The 25,856-nt window shown below is 49.2% G+C and overlaps 1 protein-coding gene across 4 annotated transcripts in view; it reads right to left on the bottom strand.

The window, feature by feature from the left end:
* Positions 1-5,621: 5,621 nt before the first annotated feature.
* Positions 5,622-25,856, bottom strand: part of RERG (RAS like estrogen regulated growth inhibitor) — a 100,804-nt gene continuing 80,569 nt past the window's right edge. For all 4 annotated transcript variants that reach the window (XM_064155621.1, XM_064155620.1, XM_064155624.1 and 1 more), the window contains 2 exons: positions 14,766-14,839; positions 5,622-11,239 (listed from right to left, as the gene is read on the bottom strand). In XM_064155621.1, the coding sequence (XP_064011691.1) occupies positions 10,832-11,239; positions 14,766-14,839 (482 nt within the window). In that variant the 3' untranslated portion in view covers positions 5,622-10,831. The remainder of the gene's footprint in view (positions 11,240-14,765; positions 14,840-25,856) is intronic.

Here is a 25,856-nt window from a genome sequence, read left to right as displayed (position 1 = left end):
TTCCAACCTGCTTGATTCTAGGATTCTGATGTAACTCTTGGTCTAATTCCTATGGAGTTCAAAACCCTGAATGTTTTAACTCCACACTGGAGAGCCATTGTCCTTCAGAGGAAGTCCCTGGAGGAAGTTGCAGGCTTTGTTTGCGTTTACTAAGGGTATTTTAAATGCTGAAAACCAGAAAAGAAGCAAAAGGCAACTCCTGGGTCTATTAAAAGCATTTTAGTATTTACAGAGCTGAGCCAACATTCTTTTGCTCTTTGCAGTTCATGCAGACACATCATTCCTTTCTTTATGGATCTCTGTTAAACATATTCTGGCATAGTGCAACTATGTGCATGTATTGTTAGTAACAGTCACTGTTTTAGCACTGGACTCTGTTCCAAAGAGGGGGTAATGCACCCTGGATTCAGATTGCAGAAGGGAAGTAATTGGGTTTGAAGCAGGTATAACCTATCCCACATTCCCCTCAAGTAATGCACCCTGATTTGAGAGTGCAGAAGGGAAGTAATTGGGATTGAAGCAGGTATAAACTTCTATCCCAGATCCCCCCCAAGTAATGCACCCTGATTTGAGAGTGCAGAGGGGAAGTAATTGGGTTTGAAGCAGGGATAAACTTCTAGCCCACATTCCTCCCAAGCAATGCACCCTGATTTCAGAGTGCAGAAGGGAGATAATTGGGATTGAAGCAGGGATAAACTTCTATCCCAGATACACCTCAAGTAATGCACCCTGATTTCAGAGTGCAGAAGGGAAGTAATTGGGATTGAAGCAGGTATAAACTTCTGTCCCAGATCCCCCCCAAGTAATGCACCCTGATTTGAGAGTGCAGAAGGGAAGTAATTGGGTTTGAGGCAGATATAAACTTCTGTCCCAGATCCACCTCATCACAAGGGGGAACTTCTTTAAGGATCCCAGAGCACTGGCACAGGCTGCCCAGAGAGATTGTGGAGCCTCCTCTGGAGCCTTTCAAGGCCTGTCTGGATGTGACCTGAGCTAGACTGTGTGGTCCTGCTCTGGCAGGGGAGTTGGACTCGGTGATCTCCTTGGGTCCCTTCCATCCCCTGACATTCTGTGATCCCTACTGAATTGAGTTGTAGGTTCACATGAATGTGGTTGGGGATTAAAAACTCCCAAGGTTCAGCACTGCAGATTAGCCTTTTGAGAGGAGCTGGGGAAAGCTCAGCACAGAGAAACTGTGAGAACAAAAGGAGATGTATTTGGGTGGGTTTGTCCAACTGAGTATTTCTTTTTCATTTTGTTTTCCTTTTGAGCAGAAGCTGGAAGAGAAGTGAAAACCTCAAGGCAATCTTTTGGAAGCTTGTTCTATTGGTGGCTGGCATTTCACAAGCTACTCTCATGATTATGGACAACTGTTTTATGGTTTGGTTTTGTTTTTTTACCCCCAGTGCCCTCTTTTTCATTGAAAAGAGAAAAAAAGCAGAGAGATTGGAGATGAGAGAAGAGATTGGAGCTTAGAACTGCATGATCTTTGAGGTCCCTTCCAACCTAAACCATTCTATGGTTCTAAGGTGATTTTGATGTATACCATCTCTGGTGGTTATGAGACATTGCTCACCATTGCTTTGCTGCTCTTTGTAGTTGGAGAACAGCTTCTGTCAGAGATTTCTAGGTAGACTGGTTTGTTTTCTCTTGGACTTCAGAGTTGTTTCAAAGTGATGCAGTTCTGACTTGCAAAAGTTATCAGCAGCTCAAGCCCCCAAGAGAAATGAAAGGAAATCTGCCTGCAAATGTTGATAGAGCAGAATAGATCCGTGTGAGAGTCACAGATCATCCCTACAGCAACAAACTCTCTCCATGACCTGAACTTCTCACTGTTATCAGAAAGCTTTGCTTCAGTTCATGTTTTGAAGGTACATACCTTTGGACACGACAATCTGGACAGCTAAGACTTGGAGTGGGCTGCCCAGGGAGGTGATGGAGTCGCTGTCCCTGGAGGTGTTGAAGCCAAGCCTGGCTGGGGCACTTAGTGCCATGGTCTGGTTGACTGGCTAGGGCTGGGTGCTAGGTTGGACTGGCTGAGCTTGGAGGTCCCTTCCAACCTGCTTGATTCTATGATTCTATGATACTTGAATGTTTCAGGGGAAATATTGTAGTGGCACTGATCTGGGCAGGCTTGCAGGGAAAGTGTGAGGGCTTTTTTCTCCAATAGGTCAGTGCTGTTACTTGATATGGGCTGCCCAGGGAGGTGGTGGAGTAGCCATCCCTGGAGGTGTTCAAGAGGAGACTGGATGAGGCACATAGTGCCATGGTCTGGTTGACTGGACAGGGCTGGGTGCTAGGTTGGACTGGCTGAGCTTGGAGGTCTCTTCCAACCTGCTTGATTCTGTGATTCTTTATCACAGAAGGGACTGGAAGGGACCTCAAAAACTCATCTAGTCCAAACCTCCTGCCAGAGCAAGATCTCCTCTACCAGAGCACACATTTTCCTTCATTCTTCTCTCTCTGTGATCAGAGCAAATCACAGAACCTTAGAGGCTGGAAGGGACCTCCAGAGATCAATGAGTCCAACTGCCCTGACAAGAGCAGGATCACCCTTGGTAGTTCACACAGGAATGCCTCCAGGTGGGTTTTGAATACCTCCAGAGAGGGAGACTCCACAACTCCCCTGGGCAGCCTGTTCCAGTGCTCTGTCCCCCTCACAGGGGAAAAAATTCCTCCTCATTTTTCTGTGGGACTTCTATGCCTCAGCTTCCACTCATTGCCCCTTGTCCTGCCACTGGGCATCACCCAGCAGAGCCTGGCTCCAGCCTCCTGCCACTCACCCTGCACACATTGATAACCATTGCTGAGGTATATTCTTGATATACTCTTCCAGCATGTTTCAGTCGTTAAGATTTCAGGGGAAATGATGCTATTGAATTCTGGAAAAAAACCTCTCCTCCCTCTCTTTGCAACTAACTCTGTTTAGGATGAGTCATGAATAGCACAGCTGGGATAACACCCAGCTTGTTTTCCAAAAAATCACAGCATCATGGAATTGTCAGGGTTGAAAGGGACTCCAAAGATCACCTAGTTCCAACCCTGCTGCCATGGGCAGGGGCAGGTTGCTCAGAACCACATCCAGCCTGGCCTTCACTTCCAGGGATGGTAAGTGAGAGCACTGTGTAAAGCACTTGAATGACACAGCATCACTGACTTGGCAGGGACCTCAAGGATCAGCTAGTTGCAGCCATGCTGCTGCTATGGGCAAGGACACATCCAGCCTGGCCTTACAAACCTCCAGGGATGAGGCTTCCATCACCTCTCTGGACAATCTCTTTCAGTGTCTCACCACCCTCATGGTGAACAACTTCTTCCTAACATCTAATCTAAATCTCCCCTCCTCTAGCTTGGGTCCATCTTCCCCAGTCCTATCATACCTGACACTCTGAATAATCCCTCCCCAGCTTTCTCATAGCCCCCTTCAGACACTGGAAGGCTCCTTGGAGCCTTCTCCAGACTGAACAGCCCCAACTCTCTCATATTGTTTCCATAGGAGCTCCAGCCCTCTCAGCACCCTCATGGCCCTTCTCTGGACACTTACCAGCACATCCAGATCTTGCAATTAACCCTGAATGATAGAATGATGATGAAGATGATAGAATGAATGATAGAAGCTTTATAAAAGCTGGGTATCAGGACTGTGCCATCTGCTCTGACAGTGCCAAGGGTAGGAGAACTTGCAGTGGGTTTTCAGGAGAAGGAGAGCTCCATTTCTATTGAGGTTATGTCCCTTTGGGTTTTAGTTGATCTCAGTGGTGTCAAAAGTTCTGTGTCAAAGCATCTGCTTGATATTGCTTGCAGCAATGAGAGTTTTGACTAGGCCAGAGGGAGCAGGGTGGAATTAAACCACCTGTGCTGACAGCATTAAGCAACAAAGCAGTGATTTGCACTGATGGATTCTTAGAACTTGCTGGATTCTGGAGTGAGCTCCTGCAAATCCCTGCTGCTAAATAAATACAGCTTTTAGAAACAGGGAAAAAATGTGTTGGTTTTGTCTGAGAGCTACGCTGTGAGACCTGTCCACAAATGTCTTGTTCAACATCTTTGTGGGTGCCATGGACAGTGGCACTGAGTGCAGCCTCGGCAAGTTTGTTGATCACACCAATCTGTGTGGTGCAGCAGCCAGGCTGGAGGGCAGGGATCCACCCAGAGGGACCTGGACAGGCTGCAGAGGTGGGCATAAGCCAACCTCAGGAGGTTCAACAAGACCAAGTGCAAGGTCCTGCAGCTGGGTCGAGGCAATGCTAAGCACAAATCCAGCTTGGGCAGTGAGTGGCTGGAGAGCAGCCCTGAGGAGAGGGACTTGGGGGTGCTGCTGGATGAGAAGCTCAACAGGAGCCAGCAGTGTGCACTTGCAGCCCAGAAAGCCAAGCAGAGCCTGGGCTGCAGAAGGAGAAGTGTGGCCAGCAGGGCCAGGGAGGTGATTCTTCCCCTCTGCTCTGCTTTGCTGAGACCCCACCTGGAGTACTGCAGCCAGTTCTGGAGCTCCTATGACAAGAGGGATGTGGAGATGCTGGAGAGTGTCCAGAGCAGGGCCAGGAGGATGCTCAGAGGCTGCAGCAGCTCTGCTGTGAGCACAGACTGAAAGAGTTGGGGCTGTGCAGGCTGCAGCAGAGGAGGCTCCCAGGGGACCTTCTTGTGGCCTTCCAGGACCTGTAGGGGGCTCCAAAAAAGCTGGGGAGGGACTTTTTAGGCTGTGAGGGAGTGCCAGGAGTGGGGGGAATGGAGCAAAGATGGAGGTGGGGAGAGTCAGACTGGATATGAGGATGAAGTTGTTGAGCAGGAGAGTGGTGAGAGGCTGGAATGGGTTGCCCAGGGAGGTGGTTGAGGCCCCATGGCTGGAGGTGTTTGAGGCCAGGCTGGCTGAGGCTGTGGGCAGCCTGCTCTAGGGTAGGGTGTCCCTGCCCATGGCAGGGGGGTTGGATCTGGCTGATCCTTGTGGTCCCTTCTAACCCTGACTGATTCTATGATTCTATGAAATTGTTTTCTTTTTCATCCTGCATTATTATCCTGCATTCTGGAATTTTATGGTGGGACATGGCTAATAAACTGATTTAAATGTTGCTTATTCAGGGCAAAACTCATGGTTTGTTTTCCCTAGATAAGGATTCACTAAAAATGGAATGCTAACAACAGCTCCTGCTGCTCCTCTGCACTCAGACAGTTACAGAAGCACAGAATGTTAGGGGTTGGAATTGAGCCCTGAAGAACTTTTAAGTCCAACCTCAGGTTGAAGCAGGATCACCTAGGACAGGTCACACAGGAATGCATCCAGATGGGTTTGGAATCTCTCCAGGGAAGGAGATTCCACAATCTCTCTGGGCTGCTTCGTGCCAAGAGCTGAATGTGGAGTCACCATCCCTGGAGGTGTTCAAGCAAAGCCTGGCTGGGGCACTTAGTGCCATGGTCTGGTTGACTGGATAGGGCTGGGTGCTAGGTTGGACTGGATGAGCTTGGAGGTCTCTTCCAACCTGGTTGATTCTATGATTCTAGGACAAATCTTCTGCTTGCTGTGCTATAAATTCCCCTGCTCTTAGCAGAAACCAGGAGAACTTCTGGAACTGCCCCCTTTAAAAGCCAGAAGACAAGAAATGGAAGATCATTGTGTAAGAGCTGAGTATAGAGAGCACTTTTTGTCTTTATTCCTGTTTTTTTTCCTTATATATTATCTACAAGCACAAGCTTTCATCTTTTTTTCATGTAAAAATGCATACAGGTCATCATATATATATATATATATATATGTATAAATCAACTAGCCTTGTAGCAAGCTGCCAGGTGCAACTATCCCCAGCTCTAGGGGACAACTTGTCTGGACCCAGGTGCAAGCCCAGTGGCTGAGCCTCGCTTTCATCCATGGCTGCACCCAACCCTCCCAGACGTGAAGAGTCTCAAAGTTCTAGGGACATTTTGGTTCCTGATCCAGGTCCTGCAGCGTGGGCACAACTAACTCTTCATCAATCGAAGAGAAGTGGTTTAACACTTCAGCAGTGGCACTCAGGTTGTTGTAGGTAACAAGCATCCATTTCACCTTCGCTCCCCCCTTCCCATCCTCTCTCTGCAGAGAAGACAGTGGCCAGAGGGGAGGATTTTAATGCTGCTGTCATGTATGAACACTGAGCTAGTTTGGAGCTGGCTGGAATGTTTTGGTGAGAAGAATTATGTTACAGGCTGTGAAAAGGAAACAATGGAGATGGCTACTTGAAACAGTGGTGATGGCTACTTCACTCCTAGGCTTGCTGAGATGGATAAGAATAAGAACACAGAGTTGCTCTCTGGTCTTTTTGGGCTGCACTTCTCTAGCCTAACCTGTTGTCTGTGTGACTAATCCATCTGCTTCCTAACCCCCCTGGCCAACCCTCCAAGCTACCTTGAAGGGTAAGGCAAAGTCTGGGGTAAGGTAGAGGGGTTGGAGAGAAGGCAGAAGGGTGGTTGGGAGCCCCTCCTGGGGACTCTGGTTTCTGGCAGGGCTGTTGTGTTTCTCTATCACTTTTAACTTGTCTATTTCTTTATATAACTGTGTCTATTGTAACTATCTGCTTGCATATTGTGCTAAGCTGTGACTATAAAGCTTCATTCATTCAGTTTCCAGCTTGGCTGAGTCTAGTCTGGGTGATTTACCAAAGGGGGTGGGGGGGTCAGGTAATGGTTTTATCACAAACATTTAAACAGCAGCAGTAAAAAACACACTTCCAGCTGCTGCTGACTGCTATAGAAAGGCTACCAAATGTGAGTTCCTGTTGCATTGGGCCTTTTAAATGCACTGTTCTTTGTGTGTGTGTGTGTCAGGCTGCCTGTTGTAGAAACACGGCGCATGTACTGCACAGCCAGCGACACGCTGCAACGGGATTGCATTTAACACAGGGCAATGTGTATGGAGAAGAGAAGAGAAGAGAAGAGAAGAGAAGAGAAGAGAAGAGAAGAGAAGAGAAGAGAAGAGAAGAGAAGAGAAGAGAAGAGAAGAGAAGAGAAGAGAAGACAGAAGAGAAGAGGAGAAAAGAGAGGAGAATCAAGCAGGTTGGAAGAGACCTGCAAGCTCAGCCAGTCCAACCTAGCACCCAGCCCTATCCAGTCAAATAGACCATGGCCCTAAGTGCCTCATCCAGGCTTTGCTTCAACACTGCCAGGGATGGTGACTCCATCACCTCCCTGGGCAGCCCATTCCAATGCCAATCACTCTCTCTGACAACAACTTCCTCCTAATATCCAGCCTACACTTCCTCCAGCACAACTTGAGACTGTGTCCCCTTCTTCTCTTGCTGCTTGCCTGGCAGAAGAGCCCAACCCCACCTGGCTACAGCCTCCCTTCAGGTAGCTGCAGGCAGCAATGAGGTCTGCCCTGAGCCTCCTCTTCTGCAGGCTGCACACCCCAGCTCCCTCAGCCTCTCCTCACAGGGCTGTGCTCCAGGCCCCTCCCCAGCCTTGCTGCCCTTCTCTCAACACCTTCCAGCACCTCAACATCTCTCTTGATTTGAGGAGCCCAGAACTGGACACAGCACTCAAGCTGTGGCCTGAGCAGTGCTGAGCACAGGGGCAGAAGAACCTCCCTTGTCCTGCTGCCCACCACTGCTCCTGAGCCAGCCTAGGATGCCACTGACTCTCTTGGCCACCTGGGCACACTGCTGCCTCATCTTCAGCCTACTATCTATCAGTACCTAAGCTGCATTCTAAACTGGCTTGCTAAGCAGCCCATTCTGCCAAGGAAGACAGATCAATGAGCAATGAAGTGAAACGTGAAGGTGTTTGTGCGGGAAGATAGAGGTCACAGAACAGCAGCCTCCATTCCCATCGGGTGCTAAGCAGCTTCCACATCCAGCCTCTGCAAAGGAATGTTCCTGTTTTCACTAGGGGTTGTTTGGGGTTTTTTTATGTCACCTTTGCACAGTGGAACCTTTTCTTTCAATGAGGTTTTGTCATTTCTCCCTACAGACGTTGGAAAAGAGGATACAAGTGGATGGGATCATTTTGGACAGTATCAGGGATATAACTTCACCTCTCCTTCCTTTCAACTCTCACAATATAGAGTCATAGAATGGTTTAAGTTGGAAGAGACCTCAAGGATCATCCAGTTCCATAGGCAGGGACACCTCCCACTAGAACAGCTTGCTCAAGGCCTCATCCAACCTGGTCTTGAACACCTCCAGGGATGTTGTGGAGCACAGGAGGTAAAACTAGACAGCTGACTTAAATGAGGCACATGAAGGTGCAGAAGGGAGGAGAAAAGAAATGGACATCTTTTATCCCAGGCACCAAAATCTGATACAACTTTCACTTCAATGCACCAGGCAGAAGTCACAACTAAACTTCCTATTGGAATGGGCTGCCCAGGGAGGTGGTGGAGTCACTGTCCCTGGAGGTGTTCAAGAAGAGACTGGATGAGGGACTTAGTGCCATGGTCTGGTTGACTGGAAAGGGCTGGGTGAAAGGTTGGACTGAATGATCTTGGAAGTCCCTTACAACCTGCTTGATTCTATGATTGGGCAGGACTGGGTGCTAGGTTGGACTGGATGAGCTTGGAGGTCTCTTGCAACCTGCTTGATTCTATGATTGGACAGGGCTGGATGATAGATTGGCCTGGATGAGCTCAGAGGTCTCTTGCAACCTGCTTGATTCTATGATTCTATGATTGGCCAGGGCTGGGTGCTAGGTTGGGCTGGATGAGCTCGGAGGTCTCTTCCAACCTGCTTGATTCTATGATTGGACAGGGCTGGGTGCTAGGTTGGGCTGGATGAGCTCAGAGGTCTCTTGCAACCTGCTTGATTCTATGATTGGACAGGACTGGGTGCTAGGTTGGGCTGGATGAGCTCGGAGGTCTCTTGCAACCTGCTTGGTTCTATGATTTGCTCATTCGAATCACAGAGTGTTGCAAGCAACACCTGGAAGTTTTAACAGCTGGAAGTTTGGGCTTAGACATTATACACCTGCCTTCCCATGGATTCAGTTCTTCTGCATATGAGTAAGAAGAACTACTTGAATTGAAATAAGACTAAAAGAAAAAGAAAAGAAACTGCAAGCCAAAGCCAAGCCCTACCCACAGCTACATCAGCAGTGGCACAGTTGTGTTTCTAGCTTGATTTCCCACCACGTGCACGACCATATCCTCTTTGAGGGTGAAACACTGAAATGCCACCAGACATCTCGTGATGAATTCTGCAGTCTCAGAGGATCTGGGAAAGCAGCTGAGCTCCATCTCTGTTGAAATGTGTGTCTTGCTGGCTGAACACTCCATGGAGTAGAGCTTTCCTGGCCTTTTTTTGCATATGTTGGTAAGAACATCAGCACTTAGAGAGTGACAAAAGGAACAAGGAAGGAGAGTTAGGAGTATAAGCACACAATGCACCCATTTAGAGCTGGTGGAAGGTGTCAGGTGAACTTTCTGGTGCGACACAGCAGCCTCTGTGCACATTCAGCCCTTGAGAACACCAATTCCTATGGTGGCTGATGGGCTGGATCTCACTCTTCAGTGGCTGCTAAGCAGCTGGCTGGTCAGAAATTATGTTTAGGCACTACTTACTTGCAGGGGATTGGAGCCAGCCTGCTAGAAGCAGAAGATGCTCTGTCAGTATCAATCCCCACAATTATTTAGTCCTTTGGAGTTTGCTTTTTTTTCCTTTTCCTTTTCCTATTTTCTCTTTTATTATCTTTTCTTTTTTCTTTTATTTCCTTTTCTTTTATTTTTTCTCTTCCTTTCTTTTCTCTTTTCCCTTCCCTTTCCTTTCCTTTTCCTTTTCCTTTTTTCTTTTCTCTCTTCTTTTTTCTTTTCTTTTCTCTTTTCCCTTTCCTTTTCCTTTTCCTTTTCCTTTTCCTTTTCCTTTTCCTTTTCCTTTTCCTTTTCCTTTTTTTCTTTCTCTCTTCTTTTCTTTTCCTTTTATCTTTTCCTTTCTCTTTTCTTTTCCTTTCTTTTGTTCCTTTCCTTATCCTTTTCCTATTTTCTTTTCTCTCTTCTTTCCTATTTTCTTTTCTCTCTTCTTTCCTTTTTTCTTTCCTCTTTTCTTTTCTTTTCTTTTCTTTTCTTTTCTTTTCTTTTCTTTTCTTTTCTTTTCTTTTCTTTTCTTTTCTTTTCTTTTCTTTTCTTTTCTTTTCTTTTCTTTTCTTTTCTTTTCTTTTTTCTTTTCTTTTCTCTTTCCCTTCCCTTCCCTTCCCTTCCCTTCCCTTCCCTTCCCTTCCCTTCCCTTCCCTTCCCTTCCCTTCCCTTCCCTTCCCTTCCCTTCCCTTCCCTTCCCTTCCCTTCCCTTCCCTTTTTCCTTTCCTTTTCCTATTTTCTTTTCTCTCTTTTCTTTTTTCTTCTTTTCCTTTCCTTTTTTTTCTTTCTCTTTTCCTTTTTCTTTCCTTTCCTTTTCTTTTTCCTTTCTTTTTTTTCCTTTCCCTTTTTCCTTTCCCTTTTTCCTTTCCCTTTTTCCTTTCCCTTTTTCCTTTCCTTTCCTTTCCTTTCCTTTCCTTTCCTTTCCTTTCCTTTCCTTTCCTTTCCTTTCCTTTCCTTTCCTTTCCTTTCCTTTCCTTCCCATTCCTTTCCCCTTTCATTTTCATTTTCCTTTCCCTTTCTTTCCCTTTCTTTTCTATTTTCATTTCTTATTTTTCTTCTCTTTCTTTGTCTTCCTTCCTTTGTTTCTCCACCTTAGCCAAAAGCAGTGTGGCTCAACACACTTGGAAACAGAAAAAAAAAGCCTGGCCCTGTGTGACAGAAAAAGTGGTGCAGTTTATCTTCTCTTTTTGTTTTAATTGCAAAGCTTCGACCGCTTTTAATGAAGTGCGCTCTGGCTGCCCCATCCCTACTCCAAGCTCATACGCTCTGAAATGCTTCTCTGGCTTTTAGCAGTGTTCTTGGTTTTTAGCTGCTGATTTTGGTGAGCATCTTATTGATGGCCTGCTTGACGTGCGTGGTGGAGCTCCGCCTGCGGGTCTTGCCCTGGACCATCTTTCTGCGCCGCACCTCACGGCAGAGCTCGTAGAAGGCCTCCACGATGTTGCCCTCTCCCGTGCAGGCAGAGCACTCATAGAACGCACACGCCAGTTCCGTGGCCAGCTTTTCCCCTTCCTCGGTGCTGACCTGCCGGGAGTGATCCAAGTCTGCTTTGTTCCCCACCAGGATCAGGGTGACGTTTTTGGGCTTTTTAACCTCATCCAGGAGGTTTTTAAGCGGCAGCACTTCCTCGAAGCTGCCTCTGTCCGTGATGTCATACACCAGCACAAAGCCTTCGCCCCACCGGACGTGTCCTTCTTTCTGAATGGCATCCTCCTGTTTTGGAGAGACACACCTTAAGAATCTGCGTTAGGAAGCAGGCACAGAATCACAGAACCACAGAGTTTCTTAGATTGGAAAAGAACTTCAAGCTCATCGAGGCCAATTTATCAGCAGTCCTGGCTCACTGGAGAGGTCCCTGAAGACTGGAAGCTGCCAATGTGATACCCATCCACAAGAAGGGTCGAAAGGAGGAGCCAGAAAATTCCATACCTGTCAGCCTGACATCAGTGCCAGGCAAGGTGATGGAACAGCTCATCTTGGGTGCCATCACAAAGCACCTACAGGATGGCCAAGGGATCAGGCCCAGCCAGCATGGCTTTAGGAAGGGCAGGTCCTGTCTCACCAACCTGATCTCCTTTTATGATCAGGCTCCTGCCTGGTGAATGTGGGACAGGCTGCGGGTGTAGTCTACCTGGACTTCAGCAAAGCCTTTGACACTGTCTGCCACAAGAAGCTCCTAGCCAAGCTGGCAGCTCTTGGCTTGGACAGATTCACTCTGTGCTGGGTCAGGAACTGGCTGGATGGCCGAGCCCAGAGAGTGGTGGTGAACGGTGCCACATCCAGTTGGCAGCTGTCACTAGTGGTGTGCCCCAAGGATCAGTGCTGGGCCCAGTCCTGTTCAATATGTTTATTGATGATCTGGACGAGGGGATTGAGTCCAGCATCAGTAAGTTTGCAGATGACACCAAGCTAGGAGCAGGTGTTGATCTGTTGGAAAGTAGGAGAGCCCTGCAGAGGGACCTGGCCAGGCTGGATGGGTGGGCAGAGGCCAATGGGATGAGAATGAACAAGGCCAAGTGCAGGGTTCTGCACTTTGGCCACAACAACCCCAAGCAGCACTACAGGCTGGGGACAGAGTGGCTGAGAACAGCCAGGAGGAAAGGGACCTGGGCTTACTGATAGATAGTAGGCTGAAGATGAGCCAGCAGTGTGCCCAGGTGGCCAAGAGAGCCAATGGCATCCTGGGCTGGCTCAGGAGCAGTGTGGCCAGTAGGACAAGGGAGGTTCTTCTGCCCCTGTGCTCAACACTACTCAGGCCACAGCTTGAGTGCTGTGTCCAGTTCTGGGCTCCTCAAATCAAGAGAGATGTTGAGGTGCTGGAAGGTGTTGAGAGAAGGGCAGCAAGGCTGGGGAGGGGCCTGGAGCACAGCCCTGTGAGGAGAGGCTGAGGGAGCTGGGGGTGTGCAGCCTGCAGAAGAGGAGGCTCAGGGGTGATCTTATTGCTGTCTACAGCTACCTGAAGGGAGGCTGTAGCCAGGTGGGGTTGGGCTCTTCTCCCATGCAACCACCAATAGAACAAGGGGACACAGTGTGAAGTTGTGGCAGGGGAGGTCTAGGCTGGATTTTAGGAGGAAGTTCCTCACAGAGAGAGTGATTTGCCACTGGAATGGGCTGCCCAGGGAGGTGGTGGAGTCACCATCCCTGGACGTGTTCAAGCAAAGCCTGGCTGGGGCACTTAGTGCCATGGTCTGGTTGATTGGCCAGGGCTGGGTGCTAGGTTGGGCTGGCTGAGCTTGGAGGTCTCTTCCAACCTGCTTGATTCTGTTTTATTCTAACTGCATGAGACAGTGCAGTGTGAGCATCTGCCACACTCTGAGAAGAAGGGAGGCCTGACTATGAGAGAAGTACTCTTTGCTTTGGTGGGAATCATTAGCTGAGGCTGTCAAACCTCATTGCCCAACTGTGGAAAAGTGCTGACTTTGTGCACAATGTTACCATGTCGCTGGGTTGGCCCTGAATCAAGGAATGAGAACAAAATCATTCCCAGAGTAAGCCCTGACTTCTTGTTGTGGTAGGGCATCAATCATGCCAGGCCAGTTTAACCCTTCCTCTCCTCCTGTTGTGGGTCTGGGAGTAGAGGAGCAAAACGATGGAGGGTTTGGCCCCAGCAAAGCCTTGAGGGCTGTGGGCATAGTGCCATGTGTCAGGTGTCTTGTGCTGCCCTCAGTGTGCCTCTGTGGTCACAGGAGGCATGAAGCTTTGAGTTCATTTGCCAGAGCAATGATGCCAGTGCCTACTGGCCAGGTTCACTTTCAAAATGTTCTATTTCTTCACCATGAGAGTGGTGAGAGCCTGGAATGGGCTGCCCAGGGAGGTGGATGAGGCACAGAATCAAGTAGTCTGGAAGAGACCTCCAACCTCAGACAGTCCAACCTAGCACCTAGCCGTGGCCAGTCAACCAGACCATGGCACTAAGTGCCCCAGCCAGGCTTGGCTGCAACACCTCCAGGGGCAGCAACTCCACCACCTCCCTGGGCAGCCCATTCCAATGCCAATCACTCTCTCTGCCAACAACTTCCTCCTAACATCCAGCCTAAACCTGCCCTGGCACAACTTGAGATTGTTTCCCCTTGTTCTGTTGCTGCTTGCCTGGCAGAAGAGACCAACCTCACCTGGCTAAAATGTTTAAGATGTTCAAGGCCAGGCTGGCTGAGGCTGTGGGCAGCCTGATCTAGGGTAGGGTGTCCCTGCCCATGGCAGGGGACTTGGAACTAGATGATCCTTGTGGTCCCTTCCAACCCTGATTCCATGATTTGATGGGGGGTGATTTAGAAACTGAGCCTGTCTGCAGGGAGCCTTCCCTGGCAGCAGCACCCCATTCACCTCTCGTTAACTGGGAATCACGGCCACGTGTATGCAGCTTGCAGGAGCTCAGCAGCAGCAGCATCTCAGCTCTTCTCTCCTTCCCTCTGCCTGGAATAGTTTGTACTTTACCCTGGGATCATTATAGTCAGTTCTGGAAGCATCTTTGTACAGTAAACTTACTCAGGGCCCAAAATGTCCTGAGTACATCTGCTGGAGTTAATGCTAAGGGTCCACAGGCACAGTTAGAATTATCCTGTTTTCAGGTTCCATTTTCCCAAGCTCTGATTGTTTAAACTGTTTAATTCTGTGTTTATAAATACCCTTGGTGCAACTATTTCCTGTCATAGAATCACAGAATCATCCAGGTTGGAAGAGAGGTCCAAGCTCAGCCAGTCCAACCTAGCACCCAGCCCTGCCCAAGCAACCAGACCATGGCACTAAGTGCCCCAGCCAGGCTTGGCTTCAACATCTCCAGGCACAGCAACTCCACCACCTCCCTGGGCAGCCCATTCCAATGCCAATCACTCTCTCTGCCAACAACTTCCTCCTAACATCCAGCCTACACTCCCCCCACAAATCCAAAGGATCTTGGGGAATTTGCCTGAATTTTGGAATATGAATAATAAAGCCCAAGATTCCTACAGAAATTACTATTCATCATTCACAACCATTCAGTAATTTCTACCACACTTTTTTTTTTGCTTCCAGTGTTTGAAAACCCTAAACAGAGACCCTTGCAGAAAGGTCTGGATGCAGCATTCCAGCTTCAGCAGCAAGTTGATGGTGTTAGAGGAGAGAAGGCTCTGCTAAGAAGCAAATCATTATCCCCAGAGTTCTACAGAGACTCCCACTACATTGCTGCCACCACCACACTCCCCTTCCCTGCTGTCTATTGGAGCCAAGGCACTGGATAATAGCACATGTACCCACGCACCTGACCAGCTGTATCTAGTATCTCCATGGAAACCACTTCATCATCAATGGTAGCTTGGTGACGATATGTAGACTCTAAAATAAGAACACAAAGAGATTGGTTAAAAGGAGATAATGGTTCTTTTTTTTTTGGGGTCTTCTTTACAGCTGCCCCTGGGACCTGAGATGTGCCACACTGCTTCACTTCATGGAATCATAGAAACACAGAATCATCCAGGTTGGAAGAGAGCTCCAAGCTCAGTCAGTCCAACCTAGCATCCAGCCCTAGCCAATCAACTAGACCATGGCACTAAGTGCCCCAGCCAGGCTTGGCTTCAACACCTCCAAATACAGCAACTCCACAACCTCCCTGGGCAGCCCATTCCAATGCCAATCACTCTCTCTGACAACAACTTCCTCAGAACATCCAGCCCAGACCTGCCCTAGCACAACTTCACACTGTGTCCCCTTGTTCTGCTGCTGCTTGCCTGGCAGCAGAGCCCAACCCCACCTGGCTACAGCCTCCCTGCAGGTAGTTGTAGACAGTGACATATCAGGTAGTGACAGGACTGGGGGGAATTAAGCAAAGCTGGAGGTGGGAAAATTCAGCCTGGATGTGAGGAGGGAGTTCTTCACCATGAGAGTGGTGAGAGGCTGGAATGGGTTGCCCAGGGAGGTGGTTGAGGCCCCATGCCTGGAGGTGTTTAAGGCCAGGCTGGCTGAGGCTGCGGGCAGCCTGCTCTAGGGTAGGGTGTCCCTGCCCATGGCAGGGGAGTTGGCACTGGCTGATCCTTGTGGTGCCTTCCAACCCTGGCTGATTCTATGATTCCATTGGTTGGAGCCCTTCCAGCCCTTCTGGAGCAGACTCCAGCCCTCCTTTCTACCACGGTGCCCCTTTTGCCTCTCCCGACACGGCGTAACCCTTTCTTTCCCTGTTTTACACCTGTACAAACTCTGCACTCTGAACCCAGCAGAGGGACAAAGCTTCCCGTGGCAAAGAGCTCTGCAAGACTGCAGTCCATTATTCATCTTTGCTTACAGTGAAGGCTGACACCTACAAAACCCAAACACAGCTACTCTCCAACTATTCAGCCCAGCAGCCTGCCATGGCATAGCCTGAAGTCCCCCAAGATCCCAACCAGCGTGGCTGCAGATCAGGGAACTTAACCACTAAGCCCAGGCCTTACACTGTGATAAAATCACAGAGCAGTTAGCTATTTCAGGAATGTCTGTTTGAAACAGGCTGAAATAATCACATTCCTCTCTTCCAGCCAGGGCTCAAGCAGTGGTTTTCCTTTATATGACTTATAAGGCTGAGCAGTGGGCACTAAGCGTTCACACTACACTACAGGCTAAAAAAGAACCTATTTGCTGTGTCCTAGGTTCTGGAATCAGGCACTTCATCAGAAAGCTAATGACAAAAGAGCTTGTTTCATCTTAATGAGCAGATAAGCTAAATTTGATAGCATTTGACCTGGAACTTGGGAAATGATCTGTGCTAACATGCAGAGTTATTGCTGTTGCTAGCCCACAGATGTCCCATAGCAAAAGGCAGATGTGGATGCTGTAAGACTGTGGCCAGTGACTAGGAAAGCTTTGCATTGGCAGAGACACAGCCCTTATGCTTGGTGCTAATCTCCTCAAGGGGAACGAAGGAAAATAATCTCTTTAAAGTCCTGGCAGAGGGCTAAGGAATGGCAAATGCCTTTTTCATTCCTTTTGTTGTGCCTTTAAGAGTGTCACATCTTCAGAGCTGGGAAGGTTTCAGTCTTGTCAGTGCTGCGAACACTCTTCCCAGAACCAAGAATGTCACTTCCCTTCTGTGCCACCTTAATTGCTTTAAGTGGTACAGCTGCCTCTAATCAGGACAAATGGTCAATTTGATTAGGCAGATGGCAAGGCAGCTTGCTGTAGGCTTTCAGGCAATGAAAAGTAGCTTCTTTTAAGGCTTTCAGTACACCTTCTGTGTAGTTTTGCAAGGCTGTTGAAGGAGCTGGAGTTCCATCTTTGTGAACCTGAGGGTGTACCTCTACAGCAGGGTAAGACTTACCCAAGGATCTCAGTGGTGTGTGCTTCCTGTCCCTTCCATGCATCCACCTAGACCACAGTACCACAGAATCAAGCAGGTTGGAAGAGGCCTCCAAGCTCAGCCAGCCCAACCTAGCACCCAGCCCTGCTCAATCAACCAGACCATGGCACTAAGTGCCCCAGCCAGGCTTGGCTTCAACACCTCCAGGCACAGCAACTCTACCACCTCCCTGGGCAGCCCATTCCAATGCCAATCACTCTCTCTGACAACAACTTCCTCAGAACATCCAGCCTAGACCTGCCCTGGCACAACTTCACACTGTGTCCCCTTCTTCTGCTGCTGCTTGCCTGGCAGAAGAGACCAACCCCACCTGGCTACAGCCTCCCTTCAGGTAGCTGCAGGCAGTAATGAGCTCTGCCCTGAGCCTCCTCTTCTGCAGGCTGCACACCCCCAGCTCCCTCAGCCTCTCCTCACAGGGCTGTGACACTCCAGGCCCCTCCCCAGCCTTGCTGCCCTCCTCTGGACACCTTCCAGCACCTCAACATCTCTCTTGAATTGAGGAGCCCAGAACTGGACACAGCACTCAAGGTGTGGCCTGAGCAGTGCTGAGCACAGGGGCATAAGAACCTCCCTTGTTCTACTACCCAAGGCTTTACATTGCAACTTTAACCCAATTTGGCTGCTCACACTGGGGTGGAATTTGGTCCTGCATGAGTAGCATCAATTTGAGTCTGTGTAAATACGTCTTAGGAAGTCTGTGCCTGTTCCTGTGCTTTGGAATGTGTGGTAGCTGGGTGAAGTTTAATGAGGAGTGTAAACCAGCTGGACCTTTAAAGCATTTTTTGGTGTAATCACAGACATGGCTTCTCCTTCAAGAGAACAGAAACATCTGAGGAATCTGTTCATCATGAAGCCTGAAGCTGTGTTTTCCACTCTGTTTACATTGATCCCATGGTACTTCACAAAGGTGTTGCCTTGGGATTGTTGGGTTTTGGTGGCTTTTTATTTCACTTTTTGGGTTTTTTTTTGGCACTTATGGATAGGTAGGAATGGAGAGACTTGAGGTACCTGTTGGATCTTTAGCTGAGACAATCAATAACATAGGTGCCTGTGATTCAGCTAAGTGTCCTTGACTCCTTGTTAGAGTTAAGGAAGTAAATTATAGCTTGTCTCATCTCTCTTCTGGGATAAATTGTACCCCAGAAGCACTTAAGAGCCTAAAATCAGTCAGATGACTCCATAGGCAAGGAGAAAGGGTTCTACACTTTGGCCACAACAACCCCAAGCAATGCTACAGGCTGGGGACAGAGTGGCTGAGAGCAGCAAGGCAGAAAGGGGCCTGGGGGTGCTGGGAGAGAGGAGCTGAACATGAGGCAGCAGTGTGCCCAGGTGCTGTGCCCAGCCAAGGGCATCCTGGCCTGGATCAGGAGCAGTGTGGGCAGCAGGATAAGGGAGGTTCTTCTGCCCCTGTGCTCAGCACTGCTCAGGCCACACCTGGAGTGCTGTGTCCAGCTCTGGGCTCCTCAATTCAAGAGAGATGTTGAGGTGCTGGAAGGTGTCCAGAGAAGGGCAGCAAGGCTGGGGAGGGGCTTGGAGCACAGCCCTGTGAGGAGAGGCTGAGGGAGCTGGGGGTGTGCAGCCTGCAGAAGAGGAGGCTCAGGGCAGAGCTCATTGCTGTCTGCAACTATACCTGAAGGGACCTTCAGATTGCAGCAGGTGATGCCTGCATGCCACAGCTGTGTGGCTAAAACCTCACAGATAGACAAGAAACCTCAGAGATACATTTTACTCTTGGGTGTCAAAGCTGCTAGCCTCAAAGCAAACTGAGGGAGGTGCAGCTGCTGAGCTGTGATGTGCCTGATGCTGCCAGCACTGCCAGTGGAACTAGTTGCATTTGGTGGTTTGCTCTGCTTTGAAATAAGCAAATAGTTCTGACATCTCTGTGTGGGTTTGGGGATGTGCTATGCTTCTATTTCCAGCAGCAAGATCAAAGCTGCTGCTGAGTGTGGCTTTGAAGGTTGATGGCAGGTTTCAGAGACCTGGTTGCACAGCCCCTGCACTCTTGCTGTGCAAAGCACTCCAGGTTCCCACAGGCCTATCATGCACAACACTAGATTTATTCCAGAAATATTTAGAGGTGTCACAAGACCTTGAAAAGTGTTAGCATTGGTTTGGGGTTAAGTCTGTAATATATTGCCTTGATTTATTAATAGCAACTGGGTAAAAATGTTCAGATTACCAAGGCTGGGGAGGGGCCTGTGAGGAGAGGCTGAGGGAGCTGGGGGTGTGCAGCCTGCGGCAGAGGAGGCTCAGGGCAGAGCTCATTGCTGTCTGCAGCTACCTGAAGGAGGCTGTAGCCAGGTGGGGTTGGTCTCTTCTGCCAGGCAGACAGGGACAGAACAAGAGGAGACAGTCTCAAAGTGCACCAGGGCAGGTTGAGGCAGGAGAGGCTGAGTTGTGTTGGGGAAGGTCTAGGCTGGATGTCAGGAGGAAGTTGTTGGCAGAGAGAGTGATTGGCATTGTAATGGGCTGCCCAGGGAGGTGGTGGAGTCACTGCCCCTGGAGGTGTTGAAGCCAAGCATGGATGAGGCACTTAGTGCCATGGTCTGGTTGCTTGGCCAGGGCTGGGTGCTAGGTTGGATTGGATGAGCTTGGAGGTCTCTTTCAACCTGGCTGATTCTATGATTCTATATTAGGAAGAAGCTCTTTATGGAAAGAGTGATTGGCATTGGAATGGGCTGCCTGGGGAGGTGGTGGAGTCACCGGGGAGGTTCTTAAGAGGCTGGATGAGGCATTTAGTGGCATGGGTTAGTTATTTAGAAGGGTTAGGTGCTAGGTTGGACTCCATGATCCTAGAGGTCTTTTCCAACCTGGTTAATTTTGTGTTTCTGAGGCACTAGTTCCTGGTCAGAGTTCTGTTTGCAGCACGATGAAGTCTAAACAAGGCACAAACTGCTGCACTGTTTCGATGGAGCCAAGAAATCTTTGTTGGCAAAGCTGTGAGTTTCACCCCACTGCTGCCAGTACAAACGAAAGCTAACCAGTGAGACTGTTCTCACACCTAAAACAAGCAAGAGAAGGGGATAGGAGAAAAAAAGAAGCCTGCTCTCCTGAAGGTGCAAAAGCACTGGAAGCTTCTGCCCATCTGGAGAACATTTCCGAGTACGATGAGTGAGGAAAGTAGGCTCCAAATATTTTGCAGCTGTAGCTATAGCAAAAGCAGCCACTGACACTCCTGACTCTTGTGTCTGCTAAGCTACCATAAAAATGCCTTGGTTTTCACTTTTGGCCTCAGGAATATCTTCATCTTGAGACAGATGAAAGAAAGCAATCCTCATTTTCAGATTACTGCTTCCCATCTTGTTCTTTTTGCATCCTTCTCTGCTGCCCTCCATTATGATTTCATCCTTCCCAACTCTTTGCTGAGCATCTGAGCAGCCAGTGCTGGGGTTTGAAGCTGCTCTAGGCCACTGCAGTCCATTTCCTTACAAGCACCTCAGAGAAATCCAAACTACCTTCACGGCTCATTGCCACGATGCATTCAGCATCCATTCCTACTGCTGCAGGAGCACGGTAAAAATGATGTAACATATTAAATGCACATCAACCTAAGCAATGTTTCTACTGTTCTGAAGTGGGGGGGAAAGAGAATCAGAGGATGTCAGGGGCTGGAAAGGCCAGGAGGATACCTAGGAAGGCACAGTCTGGTCTATTGACAAGTGAATCCCTTCAGCACCGAGGCAGAAGAAATGAATAATGTTGTTCATAAAGGCTGAGGATGCTAACAGCAGCCAGAGCTTGGGCTGGAGCTTGTTGGCTTGAAAATAAAGCTCCTTTCCAGCAATTTATTAAGTGTCTACACATTTGTCAGGGTACTTCCTGAAACAGGAGTTGGCAGCCATTCCTCCTAGCCCCAGATGGTTGGTTACCATTACGTCTCCTCTTGGCTCAAGGCCCACACTGGCCCACATGTGTTATTCCTAGCTTGTGCTTGGATAAGCTGCAGTTGTCAACATGGGCATTCAGATGAAATATGCAGAAGGCAAAGTTCTGCAGGATAAGGGCAGAACTCTCCTCTTTTGCTGGCTGTGGGAAGTGGTTGGGTTTAATCATGAGCATGTCAATGAGCTGGTCCAGAGCACTGCCTAGACCTGCAGTGCCCAGAAGGAAGACAGGGCTGGGAAGGGAGGCTTCCTCCTGGGACTGCTGCTCTGTCAACCTTTACAGCCTAGGGCTGAAGGGGCCATTCAGTTAATGATTTATTAATGCTTATTTTAGAGCAGGCCCATTTGTTTAAGGTTATTTTTGCTGTCTGGGTTGTTTCTTTCTCAGCTGTGTTTTGTTTTTATGCTAGAGTCAGGCAGTGAACCTTCAGGAGTGTTAAGGCAAACTTGCTGAGAGAGCCACGAGTCAAGAAGCATAGACACCTACAGCACACAAAGCCACGTGTCTCTTCAGCTTGTGATGCCCCTCAGGGAAAGCAATGCTGGGGATGAAGAGTTAGTATTCAGGTGGCATTTCAGCTGGCCAGACAACGTGTTAGCTGAATAAACCAGAGAGCAGAGACAGCCCTTTGAGAACTGTGTTTGGACTGAGGACTTGAGGTCTTTACCCTGGCATAACACTAAGCAGGAAGATATTGCTGGAGTAGCTTATTCTGAATGAGCTCTTGGTGCCCCACTGCTTGTGATGGTTTGGGTGTTACCTGCCTCCCCCCTCACTCTTGTGAAATCCCCCAGACTAGACTCAGCCAAGCTGGAAATTGAAGAATGGAGTTTTCTATTCACAGCCTAGCACAAGAGACAAGCAGAGAGTTACAATATCTACAGCTGTAGACAGAAATATGCAAGTTAAAAGTAATAGAGAAACACAACAGCCCTGCCAGAAACCAGAGTCCCCAGGAGGGGCTCCCAACCACCCTTCTGCCTTCTTCCCACCCCTCTACTTCATCCCAGACTTTGCCTTACGTTCAGGGTGAGTTTGGAGGGTCGGCCAGGGGGGTTAGAAGCAGAGGGATTAGTCACACAGAGAGCAGGTTAGGGAGAGAAGGGAGGCAGCCAAAGCCAGAGGAGCAAACTCTGTTATCTATATTTGTGTTCTTGTTTTTATCCATCTCAGCAAGCCTCTGAGTGCAGCAGCCAGCACCACTGTTCCCTTTTCACAGCCTAGCATCTCATTCCTCTTACTAAAATATCCCAGCTAGGCTCAAACCAGCACACTGCTAAACTGCTTTTGGTCATCAACCATTTGGATGGAAGCTGGTTTGGATGTATCCTCACTTTGCTCTTGCTACAGTTTAGGAGTAGGGCTCTAATTGTAAGTAGAGTTCTCCAGAGACTGCAGAAAGAGTCCAGCAGGATGGACTCTACCCTCTAAGGGGTGGAACAAAATATAAGAGTTATGTTTATCCCATTCCACTGGTCTGAGAAAATTCTATATAGTTTAGAGTTTGGAGTACTCTCTCTCTGCCTTCTGTTTTCCTCCTCTGCTCCTCTCTCAAGTTTGCTTTACTCCTCTCTGCCAATCATTGTTTGGGTAACTGGTAAGGAGAAAGAGATAATGTAGTGTTAGGTGGTAACAGCCCCATGGCTCTGTCCAGGAGGGTATCCTAGGCTATTGCCTAGTTGTATATGTATATATCATAGAATAAAACAGGTTGGCAGAGACCTCCAAGCTCAGCCAGCCCAACCTAGCACCCAGCCCTGGCCAATCAACCAGACCATGGCACTAAGTGCCCCAGCCAGGCTTGGCTTCAACACCTCCAGGGACAGTGACTCCACCACCTCCCTGGGCAGCCCATTCCAATGCCAATCACTCTCTCTGACAACAACTTCCTCCTAAGATCCAGCCTAGACCTCCCCTTGCACAACTTGAGACTGTGTCCCCTTCTTCTCTTGCTGCTTGCCTGGCAGCACAGCCCAGTGGTGCAGCTGCAGGGTGTCTGCTTGCAGGCTGCAAACTCTGCTCAAGCCAAGCTGCCTCAGCGGCAGCTGTCAGCTTGCTGTCACCCTGTCCCTGGTAGGGGCTGCTGCAGTGGTACACAGGAATGCTGCTTTCATGCTTCCTCTGAGAAACTCTGAGTGGAGACCAGCTGAAACACAGCACAGCTTCCCAGCTCTGCAAGAAACCCCCTGCAGCTGTGCTGCTCGGTTTTGTGGAGCACCCTGGGGCTGTGGCGTAAGCGGCGCCTTAGCCAGACCCAGTATTTTTAGGCTCCACAATCACAGAACCATTTAGGTTGGAAAAGCCTTTGAAAATCCAGTCCAACCATTCATCTAGCACTGCCAACTTACCACTGAGCCATGTCCCTAAGCACCACATCTACACAGCTTTTAAACACTTCCAGGAATAGTGACTCCACCACTTCCCCTGGCAACCTCTTCTGGTGCTTAACAACTCCTCCTGGGAAGAGGTTTTTTTTCCCAACATCCAATTGCAGCCTCCCCTGGTACAATTTCAGGCATTTTCCTTTTGTCTTATTGTTTGTTACCTGGGAGAAGAGAGATGCTCAACTTGCTCCTTTCAGGTAGAAAGAGCTAAGAATGTCTCCCCTCCATCTTCTTTCCTCCAAACTAAGCCCTAGTTCCTTCAGCCACTTCTCACAACACCTCTGCTTTATGTACACACTTCACCAGCTTCATTACCCTGCTCTGGGCATGCTCCAGCACTTCAATGTCTTTAGCAGAAGTATCCAGTATGGGACTGTTTTCATCTGTCAAGATGAAGAAATGCCAGATATCACAGAATCAGAGAATCAGGCAGGGTTGGAAGGGACCACAAGGAGCAGCCAGTTCCAAACCCCCTGCCGTGCCCAGGGACATCCTACCCTAGAGCAGGCTGCACACAGCTCCAGCCATGGGACCTCAACCACCTCCCTGGGCAACCCATTGCAGCCTCTCACCACTCTCATGCTCAACAACTTCCTCCTCACATCCACTCTGACTCTCCCCACCTCCAGCTTTGCTCCATCCTCCCCAGTCCTGTCACTCCCTGACAGCCTAAAAAATCCCTCCCCAGCTTTTTTGTAGCCTGCTTCAGATCCTGAAAGGCCATGAGAAAGTCACCTGGGAGCCTCCTCTGCTTCAGCCTGCACAGCCCCAACTCTCAGTCTGTGCTCACAGCAGAAATCTCATCTTGGGAGAATAATGATGAGGACAACTTGAACTCCAATATGTTCTTTTACCTGCTACTATCAATATATTAATCACTGAATTACATAATCTCAGAAACAGTCATGTTGGAAAAGCCCCTCAGGATCACCAAGTCCATCCCATATCTGTACTCTAAAAGGTTCACCCTAAACCATATCCCCAAGCACCACATCCAAACGACTTTAAACACTTCCAGAGGTGGTGACTCCACCACCTCCCCTGGGTACCTCATTCCCATGTCTGACCACTCTTGCTGGCAGCCTAGTATCTAGTCTAAACCTACCCAGTCACAGCAGTCTGAGGCCATTCCCTCTTGTTATATCATTAATTACCTCTGAGAAGAGACCAGCACCAACCTCTCCACAACGTCACAGAATCACAGCATCAGCCAGGTTGGAAGACAGCTCCATGCTCAGCCAGTCCAACCTAGCACCCAGCCCTGGCCAAGCAACCAGACCATGGCACTAAGTGCCCCAGCCAGGATTTGCTTCAACACCTCCAGGCACGGTGACTCCACCACCTCCCTGGGCAGCCCATTCCAATGCCAATCACTCTCTCTGACAACAACTTCCCCTAACATCCAGCCTAGACCTGCCCTGGCACAACTTGAGCCTGTGTCCCCTTGTTCTGTTGCTGCTTGCCTGACAGCACAGCCCAACCCCACCTGGCTACAGCCTCCCTTCAGGTAGCTGCAGACAGCAATGAGCTCTGCCCTGAGCCTCCTCTTCTGCAGGCTGCACACCCCCAGCTCCCTCAGCCTCTCCTCACAGGGCTCTGCTCCAGGACCCTCAACAGCTTCGTTGCCCTTCTCTGGACACCTTCCAGCACCTCAACACCTCTCTTGAATTGAGGAGCCCAGAACTTGACACAGCACTCAAGGTGTGGCCTGAGCAGTGCTGAGCAGAGGGGCAGAAGAACCTCCCTTGTCCTGCTGCCCACACTGCTCCTGAGCCAGCCCAGGATGCCATTGGCTCTCCTGCTCACCTGGGCACACTGCTGGTCACCCCTGAGCCTCCTCTTCTCCAGGCTAAACAAACCCAGCTCCCTCAGTGTTCCAGTAAAAAATATATACCCATTAATGAATGCTGGTGAAAGCCATATGGTAACCCAACCCTCTTCCTCAAGAGGAGGAAGCTAACAAGAACTAAGTTTAATGCTGAGCAAACACATTCAATCTTTCAGATAACAGTGTGCAGTTCCAGCCCATTGCTACATCGGGATCCTCCTCATTGTGTTGTATGTGTGAGACAGTTGTGTGATTTGTTCTAAATAAAGATTGAAAGAGGATCACAAAGGCTCACAGCATGTTAGGAGTTGGAAGGGACCTCCATGCGTCATCGAGTCCAGCCCACCTGCCAGAGCAGGACCAGAGAATCTAGCACAGGTCGCACAGCAACACATCCAGACAGGGCTGGAAAGGCTTCAGAGAAGGAGACTCCACAACCTCTCTGGGCAGCCTGTGCCAGTGCTCTGGGACCCTTACAGCAAAGAAGTTCTTCCTGATGTTGAGGTGGAACTTGCTGTGCTGTAGTTTACATCCGTTGCTCCTTGACCTGCCACAGGATGCGACTGAGAAGAGTTTGTTGCCTCCCCCTTGGCAACTAGATTAGGCTGCTCAGGGTGACCTTATTGCTGTCTACAACTACCTGAAGGGTGGTTGTAGCCAGGAGGAGGTCACTCTCTTCTCTCAAGTGGCCAGCACCAGAACAAGAGGACACAGCCTCAAGCTACACCAGGGGAAATTTAGGCTGGAGGTGAGGAGAAAGTTCTTCACTGAGAGAGTCATTGGACACTGGAATGGGCTGCCCGGGGAGGTGGTGGAGTCGCCGTCCCTGGAGCTGTTCAAGGCAGGATTGGACGTGGCACTTGGTGCCATGGTCTGGCCTTGAGCTCTGTGGTAAAGGGTTGGACTTGATGATCTATGAGGTCTCTT

This window comes from Pogoniulus pusillus, chromosome 15, assembly GCF_015220805.1.
Source record: "Pogoniulus pusillus isolate bPogPus1 chromosome 15, bPogPus1.pri, whole genome shotgun sequence".
Classification (NCBI taxonomy): domain Eukaryota; kingdom Metazoa; phylum Chordata; class Aves; order Piciformes; family Lybiidae; genus Pogoniulus; species Pogoniulus pusillus.
This window is presented reverse-complemented; position numbering and strand designations above follow the sequence as displayed.